Source organism: Biomphalaria glabrata, chromosome 1 (assembly GCF_947242115.1).
Source record: "Biomphalaria glabrata chromosome 1, xgBioGlab47.1, whole genome shotgun sequence".
Lineage (NCBI taxonomy): Eukaryota > Metazoa > Mollusca > Gastropoda > Planorbidae > Biomphalaria > Biomphalaria glabrata.
The window spans coordinates 60,672,171-60,692,853 of NC_074711.1; the positions used below are offsets into that span (position 1 = coordinate 60,672,171).

Consider the following 20,683-nt stretch of genomic DNA (forward strand, 5'->3'; position numbering starts at 1 on the left):
CTAGAACATAGCTCCGAGTATTCTTGTAGTACCATTAATCCTCTCTTATTTGTCGGATGCTTCTTCCTGGCTCTGTGAGATGATTTTTTGTCTATTACTGATCATCTTTTGAAGTGCCTGCGTTCGGCGTACCGGCACCTTTTTCAATGTGGGGAAAAATTATTACTTTTTTTTGTATTTTAAAGTTTTTATTAATTTATTAGTAGTTTAAAGTTAGGCAATCCATCACTAAGTACCGGCACCTATTTTTTTACAAACAAAAAAAATGCACTAAATATATTGAGAGAGTGCAAGAGCCTGTCACTTAGTTCAGCAGCTCTCTGTATTAACCTAGCTCTCTGTATTACCCATTATAATCCCTTTAACATTATTCTTCAATATTAAAGTGTACTCTCTTCAAAAGTTTGGAATTATGAATTTATCTATTGCTAAACAAATTAACTCAAACTCATACAATGCTGGGATTGGTCTGAAGAACGAATGTGTTTATTAAAGTCTGACTGTTGTTAAACTTTCGTCTAGGTTTCTATATGAAACAAATACAATGACCTTGTTTTAGTTGTGTTTCTACTCTTCCAATTTAATGATATAAAACAAGTCAAAAATAAACAATCTTTTTTTTAAAAAAAAAGGGTAAGAACTCTGTCATTAAAACTATATCTACCAATAGTTATTTCCCTTATTCGATATCAATCAAAATATATAATTACCATTAATTAATTGACTCTTGTTTATTGATTCTTGTTTTGTTAGGTGCAATAAATAATTGTTTAAAGTATCAACTTGATCGGAGAATGCGTGAGGAAGAAATAGCGTTAATAATTATTTAAGGGGACTAAACCCAACAAATACTGAAATATTAGTTTCCCTTGTTGCTTTTAAACAAAATAAAAATAATTATAACAATAGTAATAATTATATCATAATTGTCTAATAGGTTACTTTTTATTGACTCATGCCTTGTCTATGTCAATGAATAATTGTGCGACGTTTAAACTTGATCCGCCGAGAACGGGATGTGGGAGAAATAATGTGTCCACATGTTTTACCAGACAGACAAAACAGACAGACTGAGTGCGTCGAATTAATCTTTGTAATAATGGCATGAACACAAACAGTTCATTGAAAGGTCCAACTCATTTTATTGCACATACAATATTGGTCCTGCTTTTCTAATAGCTCATGAAATCTCTCTAGGTATCCCAAGTCGGCGTTTTCAGCTGTGGACCAGGCCCAATGACTTCCAATGTCCAGTCTGCCTGCAACTACATGAATGGTCTGATTGGCCCAACATTCTCGCACCATTTTGAAAACTTCTGAATGTTGTAGTACAATCAAACCATCAGCTAAACCGGAAGGATTGAATACAAGCTACGAATTTTATTAAGACACGATGTATTAGTTACTGTCATTACTGGCTACAGTACTAGTCTGGTTTTAAAACGTAATGTTCAATTTTATTATTTTATTTCTACTCTTATAGGCTACTTGACCATGTCTATTTGAAAATTTACAACAAAAATAATATATATAATTTAAGTAGACCTGTATTTACAAAAGTAGAATGTGTATATGTATATATAATTTGCACTTATTGAGGTTAAATTCGCCCTCTGTTATTGTCATTTAAAAAAAAAATTTTACCATTAATTTTCATTTTCTAATCTTAATGCTTATTTTTAATAATGTTGGATTGTTTTAAGTTTTCTATAGAAAAGATATTCGTTTTATTTAGGATATATTAAGCTTACTGATAATTGTTGTGATTTTAATTAACATTTAGATAACACTAAAAGATGAGACAGTGTGCGTGTGTGTATTTGTATTGTAAAAAGAATGTGTATGCTGAATATTTCTTTAGATTGATTGTTTGATATGCACTCGAAAATGTTTCTCTCTCGTAGGATATCATTTGTTTCCCCTTTCCCCATTAACAATTAAATATTCTGTGTATTAATGATGGAATTATAGTCAAACATTTGTTGTTTAGTCGCTAGAAAATTATTTACGGTATTACTTAAATACGCGTTTAAAGACTGGGAAACCAATAAAAGCCTTATGACTAAACATAACAGTCATTCTCTTAAAAACTTTTTAGTCGTCTCCGATTAAAGGGGGGGCGGGGGATTAGCTTATAGTTTATAGTTTTGTGTTGTCTGTTTGTCCGTCACGTTTAGATTGCAAAATAAATTTAAAAATAAGAAGAGATATTGCTCACATCATTTTAGTTGGGGGAGTTTCATGAGAGACTAAACAATGTCACCGACACCTGGGCTAAATTGAACGTCAATGTTGACAATACACTAAACAATGTCGCCTAGGGCTAAATTGAACTTCAATGTTGACAATACACTAAACAATGTCACCTAGGGCTAAATTGAACGTCAATGTTGACAATACACTAAACAATGTCACCTAGGGCTAAATTGAACTTCAATGTTGACAATACACTAAACAATGTCACCTAGGGCTAAATTGAACGTCAATGTTGACAATACACTAAACAATGTCACCTAGGCTAAATTGAACTTCAATGTTGACAATACACTAAACAATGTCACCTAGGCTAAATTGAACTTCAATGTTGACAATACAATTAAAAACAAAACTGAGGTACAGACGGAAGAGCTTTAAAAGTTAGATTCTGTAGTGCGGTGGCGTTACTAAGGGGGGGTGCGGCCACACGGGGTGACACCCAAGTGAGAAAAATTCACTTTTGCAAAAGCAATTTTCAAACATAATTGTCATTGGATAGGTACCTGAGTAGGATTATTCATAATTAATAGACACATAGGTATATTGCTTATATTATTTTCTGCTTTAAATAATTTTGGTTCAGACTCCATCACAACGCTCAAAACATTACAACATAATTTATACCATCAGCAAAGCTTTAAACTGTACTTTCAGCTATGTACCAGCTGCAGGCCTGGTCTTAGGCCACTACAATCTATGCAGCCGCAATGGATCTGGCACTTTCATAGGCGTATAGGTGTATATTCTTAAATTAAACCATTATAACTTATAGTATCGGTTTCCCGCGGCCTCCTTATTTTCCATGGGCTTATGGGAATCTCCTGAAATCACAAACATTTCCTGAAAAAATAGACAAAATTGTTATATTAGGGTGTCATTTAATTGAGGTTAACAATTCACGAAGGTAGATTGAACAATTTGGCAATACTAGCTATATTGATCTAGATCAGTGGTTCCCAAACTTTTTTGTCTCGTAGACCCCTTTCCGTGTTTTCTGGTTTTCGGTAGACCCCCTGTCTAACTTATATTTTTGCAAATTCATAAACTGCATTTTTAAACTAATTTCTAACTGTTTTAAGTCGAAGAGTAAAAAAAAGTAGGATAATGTAAAGTTACACTGCAAGTTAGAGAGATATATTTTTTTTATTGATACAAATTCAAATTTAAATCAATGAAAATAACTATTAATATGTATTGGTGGAATCACCAAACACACTGGATAATTTTTTTGTTTTATTTTGCACGTTTATAATCCGTTACTACGGATATTATGTTTTATATAGGAATTGGTTGTTTTATGAAGTATTCCTTCAAACATTAAATATTAATTAATTTGCCTTAATATCATTCTAAAAGTTTACGCAAAAAAGCAGTTTTTCTTGTATTTCTTGATCTTTCACGTGTGGCTCAAATATTGGGTTCATGGAACTGGTTTCATCAACAGATGGGGCAAAGGTGAGAAACTGGTGGCTTAACCAGTAAGCTTTGGGTAGGAAGGACTCATTAGTCTTGGATTGCAGCCTATCTAGCAGAAGGAAAACATAATTCAAACTTCTGCTGTCTTGCAGCTATACCCATACATGGGAAAGGTTTCGTAGGTCAGCCCTGGGGAAAAACATGAAGCCTAAGACCATTAGGCAGTTTGCAGCTTTAATGCTATAACTCATCCCACCGATGTGCCCTTGTACTATAGTGTTACTTAAAGAAATTCGTTCCATAATATCACATGTAGATTATGGTAAAATCAATGTTTCATTTATTGTGTTCTCCGTATTTGGCTATAAGTGAAGAGATCTTGAAAGACGCTCACAAACCACCATCTTCTCTGTATGATGTTGAAGATAAATTTTGCGGGTCTATGCTGAACTTTTTTTTTCTCACTTTTATATTTTTATGAGTGTGACATCGTCTCAAATAATCCTCCAGTGTAATTGGTTTCATATGGTTATAAGAAGGCACTTAGACAACCGCTTATTTGACAAGGGAATAAATAATCAACGCTGTAAAATCTAGATTTCTTTTTTGTTAAACATTAGCTACCTGTAGACAAAATTTAGCTATTTAAACCTTTATTTGCTTGGTAAATCCTTACGAATAATAAAGATTATTATTATTATCATTATTATTATTTATTCATCTATTTATGAGTGTATGAAATAGTTACTTTAACGGGGTGTGAAAATTAAAGTCATGACTTGCTTCAATGAAATCCACTATCGTAGACCCCCATGGACATCTCATAGACCCCCAATTTACTTTTTCACTTTCGTAGACCCCTTGGAAGTCTTCGTAGACCCCTGGGGGTCTATATAGACCACTTTGGGAATCACTGATCTAGATCTATGTAGGAAACAGAATTTCGATGACATACCGTATGACTTCAATACACGCAAGGCTCGTAAAGTTAACGTTATCGTAATTTTGTACGTAGTAAAGAATGAATAAAATGCAAAGAAGAATTTATTTTCTAATACAAACTCTTAATTTTCACTTATAACCCTTAACCCTACCCAGACTGGGCCCTGCACAATCCGTTTCGCAAAATGGCCCCGCAATTGTTAGGGCCGACACTGACCAGCTGCATGGAAACGAGCACTGATTTTGATTTTAAAAACTGTTCCATCAAAGCACCAACCAATAGTCAGTGTATATCAAATGACGACAGTCTTCGTGCATTAGGTATTCCCAAAATATCACTAATCATAAGACAAATAAATATTCATTAACCTCTGAAAAATGGAACATGTCGCAATTAGTATAAAAAGAATATTACTGGGAAGTCATTGCTATCATTGACGTAGGGGAAAAAACAAAATAAACACAGCTTATCTAAGGGAAGGGACTCCGCACTTTATAAGTATATCTCTCAATAAGGTACAAGTTTTTTCCCTTTTTCGATATCAAACAAATATCTAATTGCAAATAATTAATTAACTAATTGGTTAATTTTTTTTAATTGATTCATGTTTTGTTAGGTACAATAAATAATTTACTAAAAGTTTCAACTTGATCTGACAAAGATGTGTAAAAAAAAAAAAAAATAGAGGAGTACTTTGAAAAGGTTGCTTGATATCACATTGTTTTTATCAAAGAACAATTTGACATTTGTGACTGTTGATGAAGGACGTTGACTTCTAACACCAGATTGCTAGTAAACAACTGAACCGATGTAGGCATATAATATTTTAACTCATAGAACTTGAATTAAACTTCTTTTGAGAGCAAATTAAGGGTGGAATTTAGTGACTGATTTTTTGCTTTAATTTGATTTATTTTAGGTGAGACTTTAATGTTAAACCATCACTTGCACCAGCGCAGCCAAGGTTGATTTTGAGTTTAAAATCCCTCTGCAGGGAGTTTTGATGTTAAAACTCCCCTCTTCTATTAAACAAAAAAAAAATACAAACGACAATCACCAAATTCCATGAGCGTAGCAAAGAGGGGGTTAAAGCTAAAACCACCACTTCAATATAAAACTAAAACAAACTACAATCACACATTTTTATGGGTTTTTTGAGGTGACCGGTCATTTCATCCCCTGTCACTTCATCCCCGGTCACTTCATCCTCAATCAAATATTTTTTCTTAGTCATTGTGTAATTGTGCTGTTATGACTTTACCCTTAAGTTATCATTTCATCTAATTTATAAATATGTTTATTTAGGATACGTTTTGATATTTTTGACATGTTATTATAGTGTTCATAATGTTCCCCCTACTTTCTCAAGCTTGTTTGAAAAATGAAAAAATTATTTCAATAAGTAGATATATTGTAATGCGGAGTTTGTATTTAGTTATATTGTTTATGTTTGTTGTAGGGATGTCAATATTATCCTGCGCATATTGCGTGCTGTAATGATCAAAGGTGTGGTGGAAGTAGGGAACATCTTTTGAGAAATAGAAGTACGATTTGAATAATTATGATCATGCCGCTCAGCGCTCAAGTCCAAGGTGTGGTGAAAGTAGTGGACCTCTTTTGAGAGATGAGAACGATTAGAATACTTCTGATCTTACCGCTGATAACTTATCTCCAGGAGGCCATCTTTCACTTTATTTGTCAATCGTTCTTTTTTAAATATGAGCGTGTCATTTCAAACCCTGATATAACGTTTGATTTACTCTAATAAACGCTGACTTCAATACGCTATACTGACCAATAAATTACAAATGATGTACAATAATACGAATCTAGAATCGTCTTCTGTACCTACTAGCAATAGCCTATCTTACTGTTTTCAATTAACACGCAGAATTTTTTTTTGCATAACTCTATATCTATAAATGTTAATTTTTTTATATTTTTAATAACATTATATTATATTCTTATTTATTAATGTTAATTCCTTTTTTTTTCATGTGAATAAAAATAAATATATGAAATATTGTTAATTTCATACTTTTTACAATTATTACTTGATGGATTAGAGGATGAAATGACCATGGGATGAAATAACCAGGGGATGAAGTGACCATGGGATGAAGTGACCGGGGATGATATGACCGGAACCGGTTGTTGTTTTTTTTTAAGTTTAAACCCTCCTCCAGAGGGCTTTACGTTAAAAGCCCCTTCAAAGGGTTTTGAATTTAGAACCCTCCTGTGAAGAGTTTTGACCTTAAAAGCCCCTCTTCACTACTAATCTAAAACAAACTACAGTCACCAAAGTCTATGAGCGTAGCTAAGAGAGTTTGAGTTATTAAAAAAAACACGATATTTTTAGATTAAAACTTACCAACAAATGGTTTTGACGATAAAACTTCCTTTTTCTATATAAAATCTAAAACAAACTACAGACACAAATTTCCATGAGCGTAGCCAATAGGGGTTACAAATTTCTACCAATCGCTGGGTTCTATTAATAAAGTGCATTGAATAGCAGATTTGGTTTTTGAATTAACAATTTTAACAGCAGAATAATGCACTGTAAACACCTTAGAATATATGCTTCTTTTGTTTTGTTTTGTTTTAAATACAGGAAATAGTGCTTGTCGCTGGCGGGTAGGCCTATCTAGTCTTTCCACTAACTCCAAGCAGAACCTATTCTAGGGTACAATAATCGTCTTTCGAAAGAATGAATGGTCGGGATGTAACAAAGGTTAATTACATACCTGTGTAAGTATGCACACACACGCATTTGGGGATAGAAAAAAATTAAAACGGTCAAACTAGAGTTTTCTTAGTGTGGCCAATGAGCTATAGCCTGTTCTTTTGCAAACGATAGGCTATACATGCATCAACTGTCAAATTTCTATAAAAAAATCGTTAGAGCCGTTTTCGAGATATTATCCACCTAAGTTTTTGAAGCAACCCACCCAGAAGTTTCCACGAAGGTGCGAGTTAAATAGAGGTATTGTAAAATACTTAATATAAATCAAACTGATTTTGATAATCGAAGCTAAAATTATAATAAAGTTTATAGGCGATTGCGAATTATAATTTAAACTACAGACGACCCGGAAGTTGTATCAACTAGGGTTAAAGGCATGTTTACTTTCATAGATATCCTTCACAAAAATAAGTTTTGATAGTTACAAGTGTAATACAAGAGTCTACCTTGTCATCGACATTGTCAAAGGTGAAAAGGAATCTCAAAATCTTCTAGCGATAATCCGACAACTTCAAGTTAGATGTAGATCTAGAAGGATATATCTAGTCTTAAGATCAAACACATAATGATAATCAAACAATTACAAAAGACAAAGCATTACCCGGGGCATTACCGTATTACGATTACGCCTTTTTTACGGTTTATTATTAATTAAAAGAGATTTCTATAAAACAAATAAGAACATAAAAGTCAAACTAAAATCATAATGTTATTTAACCTTGGTTAGGCCAATAATTATAGAATATGCATCCTCTGTTTGGGACCCCTCAACTCAAGAAAACATTAAGAAACTGGAACAGACACAAAATAGAGCAGTGAGATCCATAAAAAAAGGAATATTCACATTTGACTAGACTAGAGGTCACTAGCTAGAGTAACACCTTTAGTTAAATCACTAAATTTAGAAAGTCCTCAGGACAGAAGACGCAAAAGTAAAGTAGCAATTATACATAAAACACTGAACCATAATCTTCAAATACAAAAACAAAATTTAATTATATACTCAGAAAGACACAAAGATAAAGGCACATCCTTCATCCCATATTCTAGGAAAAATTTGTACAAATACTCCTTCTTCCCTAGTGCTATTAGAGCATGGAATGAGTTGCCTGAGCTAGCCAGGACAACCAGTGACTTGGCAGAATTTAAGTCATTGGTTAATATGCATGACACGTAGGACGTTGCAATCATGTTCTTTTTTGAAGTAACGTCTGTATTATATAAGATAAGACTAAAAGTAATCATCATAATTAATGATAAACCAGTTTGAGTTAAATTTTAAATCTCTACTTATCATAAATCATGACCTATGACATTGACTTATGATCAAATTCAAAGATCACTGTGACTAGACTAGTCACTAGAAATCTAGCTGATTCTAGCTACTTAGTCAGTCTTACTCTTAGTTACTTAGTGTGACTTAGAATTAGACTAGTTTAGTTAGACAAACATGATAAAAAATAATGTCCTTAGTCCATAATCATCATAATCATAATGATAATCCATAAATGGCATAACAACATCTGGACATGGCTTTAGGCTCAGGTCCATATGAAATACACTGTTTTTATGCAGATCATGTGAAACACAAATAGACTAATAGGACTAGATACTACATCTAGATCTAATTGATGATTTTTCAAAAGGTTTAAAGATAATAGTGAGCAAATAGATGCTATCTTATTAGATCTAGATTTTTCTAAGGCTTTTGACAAAGTTCACCATCATAGTTTGCTTAAAAAATTAAAATAATTTGGCTTGATGGTCCATTGCATCAGTGAATTACAGATTTTCTGATAGGGAGAGAACAAACTGTAATTTAATAAATGGCTCTAAATTCTAACTCTATTAACAGTAAACTCGGGTGTACCTCAAGGAACAGTCTTAGGTTCACTACTATTTTTAATTTACATAAATGATGTACCAAATTGCATTAGTTCAGAAACCAAAGTCTGATTATTTGCAGACAATTGCATAATATTGTAATAACTTAAGGGAGGCAACTCAACGAGACATAGATGTTTATTTACATGTAGACATGACAAACACATAGGACATCTGCCTTGAGCACAGCATCTTCATATCGGCTCTAGACATGGGCGGAAATCATACTCTCTTCTTTCTAATGTCAACATCCTTACTAGTCTTATAGTCACTAATAGTGCGCACCTTCTGCACTATCTTGGATGGCGGTGTGCATGGCAGGGTTATAACAATATATAGAACAATAAAAACAACACAAAATACAGAAATCTTACAAAGAGAATTAGATGAATTATAGAAATGGGAATCAAATTGGAGCATGTCTTTCCACCAAAAAAATGTCAGTTATTAAGAGTAACAAAAAACTAAAACAAATTAATTCCACTTATCTTGTTTATGGTAAACCAGTAACACAGACTAAAAATGCCAAATACCTCTAGATAGAGGTTAGGGTTATAATAAATGAAAAACTGTCATGGAATCCCCATATTGATGAAACTATCAAAAGTCAAACAAAGCATTTAGGATTTATTAAAAGAAATTTCTATAAATCAAATAAGAACATAAAACTAAGTGTTATTTAACCTTGGTTAGGCCAATAATAGAATATATGCATCCTCTGTTTGGGACCCCTCAACTCAAGAAAACATTAAGAAACTGGAACAGACACAAAATAGAGCAGTGAGATTCATAACAAATGAATATTCACATCTGACTAGAGTAACACCTTTAGTAAAATCACTAAATTTAGAAAGCCTTCAGGATAGAAGACTTAAAAGTAAAGTAGCAATTATACTTAAAACAATGAACCATAATCTTCAAATACAAAAACAAAATTTAATAAATTACTCAGAAAGACACAAAGATAAAGGCACATTCCTCGTTCCATATGCTAGGACAAATTTGTACAAAAGCTCCTTCTTCCCTAGCGCTATTAGAGCATGGAATGGGTTGCCTGAGCTAACCAGGAAAACCGGTGACTTGTCGGAGTTTAGGTCATTGGTTAATATGCATGACGCATAGGACGTAATCATATTCTTTTTTGAAGTATCATATAAGATAAGAAGAAGATAAAAATCATTTATTTTACTGGAATACATTAAATGTGTTCATGAAAGTTATTCATTATACTGGGGCTGAGTGGCTTGCATAAAGTACTTCCTACGCTATTTTGATATTCATTCTGAATTACACACTACAAATTAAATAATACCTACTACAATTTAATCTGTTACCATCATCCATTGATTGTTATTTTTATTGTATTATTTTCTAAACTGTTTCAATATTTTTCTATTACAGGAATCATGAACAGATTTATTTCAAGTTTCTCTCGAAGGCATTTAAATGGAAAGCTTTTTAGCCATAACTTACTAAAATCTTGGACTTATTCACCTAACAATCACTTACGTTGCAGCTCCACTTTGTCACTGAAGTATGCAGTTTTTGAACCAAAGCAAAAGACACAATTTATAGATGACACAAAAACTCCTAAGAAAAAGGAAATGGATCATTCAAATCCTTCTTTAACTGTTCAAAACCTAATTTTGCGTGATGCACAAACACCCACTTCTGATGCTGCACAGGCTATTTCACGATGGAAGCAGCGACTGGAAGACCTAAATGAGAATTTTGAGAAAACTTTAACAGAAATTGAACAAACAAATAAAACCATGGAAAATACAGAACATTTTGGGGACATGGCTGATCTGGATGCTGTTGAAAGTATCTCATTTTTAAAAGACTTTAAAACTAGTTTAATTGTAAAGCCTAGCCCACTTTTGGGTACGGAAGATAGAGATGTACCAACTAGCGAGGAGCCCTGTGTAGGTTGTGGAGCTACATTGCAATGTCAGCATAGGACTTTTCCAGGCTTCTTGCCTAGTGAGTATTTCAAAGTTTTAACTGCAGAAGAAATGAAAAGTACTCTGTGCCAAAGATGTTATTATATACAAAACTGTGATGCCTTTCAGGAGGTTTCCACCAACCCTAAAGAATTTTCACAGTTAATTTCAAATATCAAATCAACACGTTCTATTGTGGTTTTGGTTGTTGATGTCATGGATATTCAGGGGAGTATCATTCCAAACCTAATGGATTATATTGGAAAAAATCATCCTGTGATTATTGTTGGTAATAAGGTAATTTTCAAGCAAGTTTCACTTTTCATATCAGTTTTAGGAAAGTTGGTAATTTTTAAGTGGGACATTTGGGAATATTGGTAATATACTAGTCAGTAGAACATGCTGGTAGATTAGTAAACATTTTGGTTGCTGTCCAGGTGGCCTGTAGTTTTAACCTCAAGTGAAGATTAGGACGGTCCTCATGAAATGCGTACTTGACCATTAATGTAATTGACCCATATAATGGCTTTAAAAAATATTCTTAAATAGCTATTCTTAGAAAAAAAGGTACAAGTCATTTTATTTTTTAACCAAATAAAAATTTACTTTGTTCCAGGCTGACCTCCTGTGTCCAGACTCAACTGATTATTTGAAAAATGTGTCAACAGCTCTCAAGAATCAATGTTACAGGGCAGGAATTAGGAACATGAAGAAGTGTGTACTGATAAGTGCCAAGACTGGATTTGGCATAGAGAGATTGATTACAACATTATTCACTTTTTATAAACAAAAAGGTATTTTAAAAAATGATGTTTCTAAAAGTAACTCGATTTTACCATCATGTTAGCCACATTATTATGATCCTAAGTAGGAAAATAATTAAGAAGTTCATTTTTAAAAACTTCTTTTTAGCTCATAGTTATATTGGCTCAAGTTGATTTAGTGGCTGTTAGGCCAAGGATAATATTTTTCAAAATTTTAAGGTAAATAATAATAAGCAATGGTCCAGCCAGCCTACTTTCAGTAAAACCTTTAAATTTGAACTGGTGCTTTGGTCAGATTTTTCTACTTATAAAATATAATGATGTATTGTTTTTGTTGTTTTTTTTCTTTTTAGTGGACATTTACATTGTTGGCTCTGCTAATGCGGGCAAGTCTTCTTTGTTCAACACATTGTTAGCATCAGATTATTGTAAGCATACAGCCAGAGATCTTATCCAGAGAGCAACAATTTCACCTTGGCCTGGTATGAGAACTTAGTAGATGCATTTTTCTTAAAATTGGGATGTTGAAAAACAAAAAATGCTATCAATTTTTCCCAATACACGACTTGACCTTTTTTTAAAATTTAGGTACAACTCTCAATTTGCTGAAGTTTCCTATAATGAGACCCTCATCACGAACTAGCACTCTCAGAGTTTTGCGACTAAAGCAGAAGCAGGCTCAAAAATTATTAGAAAAACAAGAAAAAATTCTAAAGTTAAAAAGAAAAGAAAATGATCTAACATGGGAACTGAAAGGTTTGTTTGGCTTTTTCTTCAAGTTAGTTTTAGTACATTTATAAGCAAAAAAATTTTGAACGTTTAACTATCAATAAATAAGTTGTTGAATTAAAAAGTTAGTAGAATTTGTAAATTAGTAGCTTCTATTCATGATACAATACGCATCAACCAAACTTAATGGCATTTTTTGGACAGCAAAGGTGAAATACTTTAAGACTATTAGTAAAGCATAAATAGAAAAGAAAAAAAAATGTGTACATTACTATTGTCCTATTCCTGGTGCCCAATTGTCACCAATTTAGACTTGTTGAAAGTAAACTTTATGTTGTATAAATATAAGATGTTCTTTTAGACATTTATTGTCATTTACTTATGGATGATGACTAGTCATTCTGCAGAAGGTTTGGGCCAGAATGTAAATTAAGTTTTCATTTGTCAGCGCACAGTAGGTAATAGAAAGAGAGATTCTGCATTGTCCTCCTTTGGGCTTGCGGGCATCTGATAAATCCTTTATGGGATATTTACCCTTAAAATAGACATTTAAAAACCACCACAATGGGAGTCAAGCACTGGTCTAAAAAATAAAACTTAGTTTCTCTCAGAATTTTCTCTCTTGGTATCACCTATATTTAGTCTTGGGCATAAACAAACGTAAGTGATATTTATTCAATGGGGTATTATTTTTCTATTTCTTTGTTACTTATATTTTTCATATACATGTTTCTATTCAATGGGGTATTATTTTTCTATTTCTTTGTTACTTATATTTTTCATATACATGTTTCTATTCTAAGTGAGAAATTTCTACTAATTTCATATGACTTTCTATGATTCTCTTGTGCTTTAATTTTTTACAAATAAAAAGATTCTAACAGAGCCTGTAAGTTATATACACCTAGAGACTCATAGCTTGGCAGCCATTAGACATGTAGCTACATGGCTATGAAATTGTTCAATTCTCTAACATGCAATCCTGATAAAGGCTCATTTCATAATGTCATGTTAGTAAAGTCTTGACTTCTTATTTATTCAGAGGAAGTTGAAGTAACAGATGTTCGTACAGCTGGACAGTTTCAAGCAGATGAAGTTGGAACATCGTGGGGTCAAGAGATTGGTGGATACATACAAAAAGGCAGCGGCATGATTGAAATTAACAAAGGCCCTGAGAAGAGTGCACCTTTTAATTCCAAGGATTATCATGAGAGCTATTGGACTTATGATACGCCAGGTCTTGTCAACCCAACTCAGGTAGTACTGTTTTAATGTTTTATATTGCTAAAATTAGTGTGTTAAACTGATTGATAAAAGTTGGCAGGTTTTAAGCTATATCAGTCTGTTATGGCTTTTTTCATGAAGTCTAATGATGAGTACATTAAATCTTCTTAAATGAAACATAATAAAAGGTGAAAATGAAGAACATCATATGTGAATCTAATGGCCAGTCATGTAGTAATGGGTTAATTGAATACTAGCAGTATTTTTTACCATGCAGTACTGAAATATAAATCCAATATTTTTTCCTCTTATTAGTCAGATGGAAGTATTTATTGCAATATATATTTTTTTTTTTTTCAATAAAGCAACCATTATGCCATATATAGATAAGGAATGGAAAGGCAAAAGGTTTAAAACAATTAGTTTTCTTAATGTCAATTTTCTGCCAATATCAAAATATGGTAGCTCTAAAGGCTAGGCATTACATTTTATGTCTGGCATATAAACATAATGAAAGAACATAAATTAGTTCTCAGTCAGATGAAGGTCAGTATGATTTTTTTTTTTTTTACTTTTGTCAAAACTGAGACGATGGATGTAGAACCTATATATTATATTGTCTGCTTCAGGTTATGAATCTCTTAACATCAGAGGAAGCTCCATTCATAGCTCCCAAGACAATGCTAGTTCCACAATGTGTTCTGCTTAATCCTGGGGACAGCTTATTTGTATCAGGCTTAGCAAGACTAGATTACTTAGAGGTAGTGTAATGTATTTTTATTTTTCTGAACAAGTAAATGATCAATGATCATGAAAAATAGCACATTTTTTTCAAGCATAATTTTAAAAAGTGTTTTAGTTTATCTTTGCTAGAAACACACATTTTAAAGACTTTTGTGAATATGCAATATGAGTTTTTTTCTTTGATTGTAAAAAACAAAATATTTTCAATGTTGCGAATTCATCCATTCCATTTTAACTATGTGTAGTACTTATATATATATATGGCCTCCTTAAGTCGCGAAGTGAATATGGATCATCTCATGGAAATGAGAAGAATGCCTGGGCATTAGCTGTGGTTGGAATGATGTCGCCACACATCAGTTCCCCCCCGCTCATCGCAGCTGATATATCCAAAGGAATGGCAGTGTCGATACAGTTTGGGGTCAGTTATGTCACAGGTTCTGCCAGGGTATAGCTTCAAACTGCCTTAGGGTCGCCAGCTCTTGATTTTTTAATTTTCCTCAGGGTTGACTCCTGAAGCCTTTCCCATGATTGGGTATAGCTGCAAGGCAACAAAACTTAGAATTCAGAGTTTTTCTTCTCCTAGGTGGGTAGCCAGCCATGGCTAACGAGCCCCTCCTTACAAAGCTTACTGGTTAAGGCACCAGTCACCTTCCTTAGCCCCTTCTCCTTTTAGTGAGAACAGTTCCGCTGGACTCAATATCTGATCTGAACCACACATGAAGGCCAGGAGTTGGACTGCTTGTCAGAGGCTATTTGAGATGCATGCCATAAGGAAGCATTTATAGGTAGTGGAGTGCTTACATTCATATATATATATATATATATATATATATATATATATATATATATATATATTGTAATAACTTAAGTGAGGCAACTCAATGAGGACATTGACGTTTATCTACACTGAGACATGACAAACACAAAGGACATCTGCCTTGAGCACAGCATCTCCATATTGGCTCTCTACTTGGGCGGAAATGTCAACATCCGACTTGTCTGGTCACTGATAGTGCGCACCTTCTTTCTGCACTATCTTGGATGGCGGTGCGCATTGCAAAGTCATAACATTGCCCCCGTCTTAGCACTTTTCGTCCCGAAAAGAAACACTGCAGCTGAGGTTTGACAGTTCAGGTGGAGGTCGATCGGTGGGAACCACAGACGTTAGTGTGTCTGTTGCCCACAAAGCAATCTGCACAGTTTCCCGTGGCCGTCGCTTCCTCTTCTTCCAGTTGGCAAGTCTACGCTTGAGGCGATATCGTGGTCGCTGCTTCGACCTCATGACGATAGTCGCTGATGCCAGCCAGTTGACACATGGAGAGTTAGTGGAGGTCAGGGTTGCCAGCCACGTAACACAAATGGATGTTGTTATGATCACCGTAGATTCCAGGTTTGTTGTTCTAAGACGCTGAGTTGTTTCTGTCTCGGCCATTGTTGGGGCCCGTATTCGCAATTTCCCTCGACGACATCAAAGGCAAGGAATCAGAAACGGTCTTGAGGCTTTCATGGCTTGAGTTCTTATGAAAGGTACTGACAGATAAACAGAGGTCTTTAAGGTCCACAGCAGCTAGCTTGGACGCAGCCCCAACGTTGTCTTGATCTGTCCAGCCCGTTTCAGGTATACCAGGAACAACAGTTTCAGGCACATAACAGACTTCTCTAGTTTCTTCATTTGTTTCTTTTCTTTCAATTCTGTATATCCCATTGCTATCGCCGCAGCAATCGTTGCCACGTTTCTCACCATGAAAGTCATCCCCGCCAGACTTGCCCACAACACAGTCACAGACAGCGTTCCAATCCCCAGCGCCTCCATCACCACTGTTTGTGCAGCCACAGTCCTGACCAGGCAACTGCTCCTTCCCTAACGAGTTTATTCCTCCTTTTGCTTGCGACACAATGTTATCACTTTGGTCTATTTGGCCTTCTACTGGCAACACACTTTCATCCACTTTGTTCCACATCATGCTCCTCATCTTTTTCCTAATCATGTTCAATTGTTCCTTAAATGCAACCCCACAGTCTTGGATCTTGCCCATTACATCAACAATCCCAGGCTCAATTTCAAATTGATAGGTCTCTGGATCTTCCTCTTTATCGATCAGAGCTTGCCGCAGACGAGCCGTGAGCGTTTCCCTGCTACCGACAGGTTTTAAACCTCTGTCTCGAAGCTCTTGTCTTAGCTCTTTAATTAAGAGCTGATGTAATAGCTTCAACAATGCCATAGAGATCTAATCCTACCTCCTCTCGTTGAGTTGCCTATAAATCCCACTTCTGACACCAATTGTAATAACTTAAGTGAGGCAACTCAACGAGGACATTGACGTTTATTTACACTGAGACATGACAAACACAAAGGACATCTGCCTTGAGCACAGCATCTCCATATTGGCTCTCTACTTGGGCGGAAATCGTTAGTCTCTTATGTCAACATCCGACTTGTCTGGTCACTGATAGTGCGCACCTTCTTTCTGCACTATCTTGGATGGCGGTGCGCATTGCAAAGTCATAACAATATATATATATATATATATATATATATATATATATATATATATATATATATATATATATATATATATATATATATATATATATATATATATATACTTATATTATCTACTTTGTTTGTTGATAAAATATTAAGTATATATATTGTATCAGTATAGTATAAAAAATATATAATTTATATTGTGTTAAGTTACTGTATACAATATACTGTATTATACAGTGTACCAGTATATAGGAGTGGTTAAAATATTGGTATATAATATAAATATTCTAATCAGTCCCTAGTGTACTAAATTGTTGCTAACTCCTCATCTAGACTGATCATGTTGAACCTCTTTGTTAACTTAATTATTCATTAATTAAATTATTTTGTATTCTCTCCTCAGGGCAATGATACTGTTGTATTTACAGTGCATTGTGGACCTCAGTTGCCTATTGTTGTAATGCCTTCACTGGAAGCAGACCAGTTTTATATTGATTCTGTGGGAACAGAAAAGTTGGGAGTATGTATTTTCTCAGTTTCAGTGCAGAGTTGTATAAATATGATAGAAACTAATTGACTTATAATCAACTAATTGACTTATAATTTTATTTTCTCAGTTACCATTAGGCAGCAAAGAACGCATACTGAGATTGCCGTCTTTATGTGGAAAGGAATTCACAGTGAAAGGAATGAAACCAAATATTGCTTCATCTGATATTCAAATGTCTTCTATAGGTATTTCAAGTGTCATGTTTTTGTTTGAGTATTGTGTTATTTGTATTATTAATTAGATTTTTTCTCTCAACATCTGCAGGTTCTTCTATTAATACACTGAAGTAAGACTGTGTTGAAACTAAGTTGATCAGAGTTTCAAGGCCTTTAAACCCAGTCATAGAAAATGAATATAATCCAATGATGAATAAGTTGACATCAAATAAAATCACATACAAAATGTATTTAAATGTCAATACAACTAGGTAGCTGGACAGACAATTTACTTTTCTATTAGTAACAGTGTGCTACATTGTACCTCCATAGGAAAATGTTCTTCTTGCTGCTGTTTTTTTCTTGACCCTTCCTTTGAATCTTTCTGGAATTTTTTTTTCTGTTGATCAGAGCCTTTGTTTACACAATATATGTTCAGTGTCTTTAAACTAAAATATCCTGAACCAACATCTACCCACTATTTTGACTAACTTAATATGTTTATTGGACCTGATATGTATCGGGCATGATAATAAGTAAATTATGAAACAGATTTATTTATTTTTTGCAATTACATTTTTTTTGGCTTTATTAGTAATTAATTTTTGTTCTTTCAATTTTATTTTATTATTTTTTAAAAATTAGCCTTGGGTTAGATAATTTAGAGTATTTAAAACAAAAAGGAAAATAGCACATTTAGTTTTCAAGCAATGCAAAAAGCTGCAATTTTTTTTTTTCAATTATTCCTACTACTTTTAGAATGTTTTCTTATATTATATTATAGGTCAATTTTTTTTTTTAACCTTTTGTAATGTTCAATGGGTCAAAACATTTCCTCAGGCTGGATCTCTGTGGCTCCTCAAGTAGACCAGGAAGTCAAACTGAGAGCGTATACACCAGGTGGTGTAGGTATGCACCAGCGCAATCCAGCACTACTTCCTAACTACACAGTGTACAGGGGGAAAAGAATTTCTGGAACACCATTTCTGGCCACGAAACCTCCTGGTTGGATTATGGCTAATGAAGTTGGAGAGTTGTTAGAAAGTTGACCATTTTAACTCAATACTTTGCTTAATATTTACTGTTGGATAAAGGAAATGACTTGACAAAGAGTCACTAGGTTTTACCTGAGAATGAGATGCAGTGTGTTACCTGTAAAAGAGATGCAGAGTTCCTCCTAACACAAGACACAATGTTACTTTCTCATTTTCTTTCAGCTGCATGCAAAGAGAGCAAAAGCTGCTTGTGTAATTTGATTTAAGAAACATTAAAGAAAATAAAACAGTATCCAAAGTATAACTAAGTTTTTATGTTAAATTTTTGTTGTGTTTTTGTATTGCATTTTAAAGACATCACATCTTTTATAGAGAGTTTTTATTTCTCATACTCAAAGTAAACAATGATATCCAGCAACTCAAGTTTTTGTCGTCTGTTGCTGAACTGGATTTGTTATAGATCATGGCACGGCCACCTCTTTGACTTGGTGGGCATTCACTGTAACTGCAACTACCTGCATTTTAGCATTCCTCTAATGACATAATACTTGCAAATGGATGATGCAGTGTAGTATAACATAATCACAATGACATTCAGTTACCTCTACACATGTCCTTCCCTTTAGGCCTTATCACTATTAAAACTGGCGCACAGGTTGCTGAGGAAAAAAGAACAACGCTGGCAGAAGAAAAACGCCAGAAAAGAAAAGCAAGACAAACGACACTAGCTCCAGCTGGAATAACCTGCCCAGTGTGCGGCCGAACATTCCGGGCTCACATAGATCTCACCAGCCACATGAGGAGGCATAAAACCCCAGTGCAAAGCCCTCAGCCCCCTGGATGACAAAGTGGTCATCATCGAACCACGATGGACGAGCTATATATATATATATATATATCACTATTAACAGTTCCCTCAGAAACATGCCCTTCCCTTTAGGCCTTATCACTTAACAGTTCCCTCGGAAACATTTCCTTCCCTTTAGGCCTTATCACTATTAACAGTTCCCTCAAGAACAAATCCTTCCCTTTAGGCCTTATCCCTATTAACAGTTCCCTCAAGAACAAATCCTTCCCTTTAGGCCTTATCACTATTAACAGTTCCCTCAGAAACATGTCCTTCCCACTTGACCTTAAAACTTGAGGAACAATTTGTTCCACAAGACCTTTAGTGTAGTGCTCTTAACACTGGTTGGCAAGTGGCTTTTTGTTTAATAGTCTGATACCGGTACTGTGGGGGGACATATTAAGTCCAATCAAGTGACTTGTTTCTTATTATCTGTTCTATGAAAAAACAAATTAATATACACTTTTTGACATCTCTGATATCGCCATGATTCCAAGTGCTACAGGCAAGTTTTAAGTCCAATGACTTTTGTTGGGCTTTCTACTGTATGCATAGTCACTTTATCCACTCAACCGTAACCTTCATGATTAAGACGGTATTGACACAATAAGACAAACAGAATCAATCTTATTTAGCGCTTTCAAATCAAGCAAGTTTTTTTTTTTTTTAAGGTGCACCATTCCAGAATGATTTGATTTTTTTTTTCAATTTTGAGAATAACTGAATAACCATTGCCTTAAATTTACTGGCATGATCTGCTGATGGAACAAAGCTCGATATAGAAATCTGGGGACAAGATCCAATTGTTGACACTGCATCTACTTCTACCATGAAGTTTCACAGATCAGTGTCAGTCAACTCTAATGGAGGGGAAAACAAACATTCACAATCAAACCCAAATATTGAAGTTGTAGAGGCTACAGATGTGGGACTAAACAAACATTAGGAGCCCAGTTTACTTTTTCTGGAACAGATTGTTATAGGCCTGTACTC

General features: G+C 34.2%; 2 protein-coding genes across 3 annotated transcripts in view; both read left to right on the plus strand.

The window, feature by feature from the left end:
• Nucleotides 1–1,957, plus strand: part of LOC106069453 (dual oxidase 2-like) — a 47,855-nt gene extending 45,898 nt beyond the window's left edge. Inside the window, exon 33 of the mRNA XM_056005412.1 lies at nt 1,198–1,957. Within this exon, the coding sequence (XP_055861387.1) occupies nt 1,198–1,320 (123 nt within the window). The 3' untranslated portion in view covers nt 1,321–1,957. The remainder of the gene's footprint in view (nt 1–1,197) is intronic.
• Nucleotides 1,958–7,708: 5,751 nt separating this feature from the next.
• On the plus strand, nt 7,709–19,147 carry LOC106069455 (nitric oxide-associated protein 1-like). 2 transcript variants are annotated; one of them, XM_013229114.2, is made up of 10 exons: nt 7,709–7,829; nt 10,647–11,485; nt 11,805–11,982; nt 12,306–12,434; nt 12,541–12,708; nt 13,724–13,938; nt 14,535–14,666; nt 17,547–17,663; nt 17,761–17,878; nt 18,689–19,147. In XM_013229114.2, exons 2-10 carry the CDS (start codon nt 10,652–10,654, stop codon nt 18,895–18,897), a joined length of 2,100 nt encoding a protein of 699 aa, XP_013084568.2. In that variant the 5' UTR covers nt 7,709–7,829; nt 10,647–10,651; the 3' UTR covers nt 18,898–19,147. The 2 variants fall into 2 exon arrangements, with proteins under 2 accessions (XP_013084568.2, XP_013084569.2); XM_013229115.2 differs by having other exon boundaries at nt 7,730–7,876.
• The last annotated feature ends 1,536 nt before the right edge of the window (nt 19,148–20,683 follow it).

Coding starts and splice junctions, on each gene's coding strand:
- LOC106069455 (XM_013229114.2), top strand. CDS start 10,652: ATGAACAGATTTATTTCAAGTTTCTCTCGAAGGCATTTAAATGGAAAG. Junction 11,486..11,804: donor TGATTATTGTTGGTAATAAG/GTAATTTTCAAG, acceptor ACTTTGTTCCAG/GCTGACCTCCTGTGTCCAGA. Junction 11,983..12,305: donor CACTTTTTATAAACAAAAAG/GTATTTTAAAAA, acceptor TTTTCTTTTTAG/TGGACATTTACATTGTTGGC.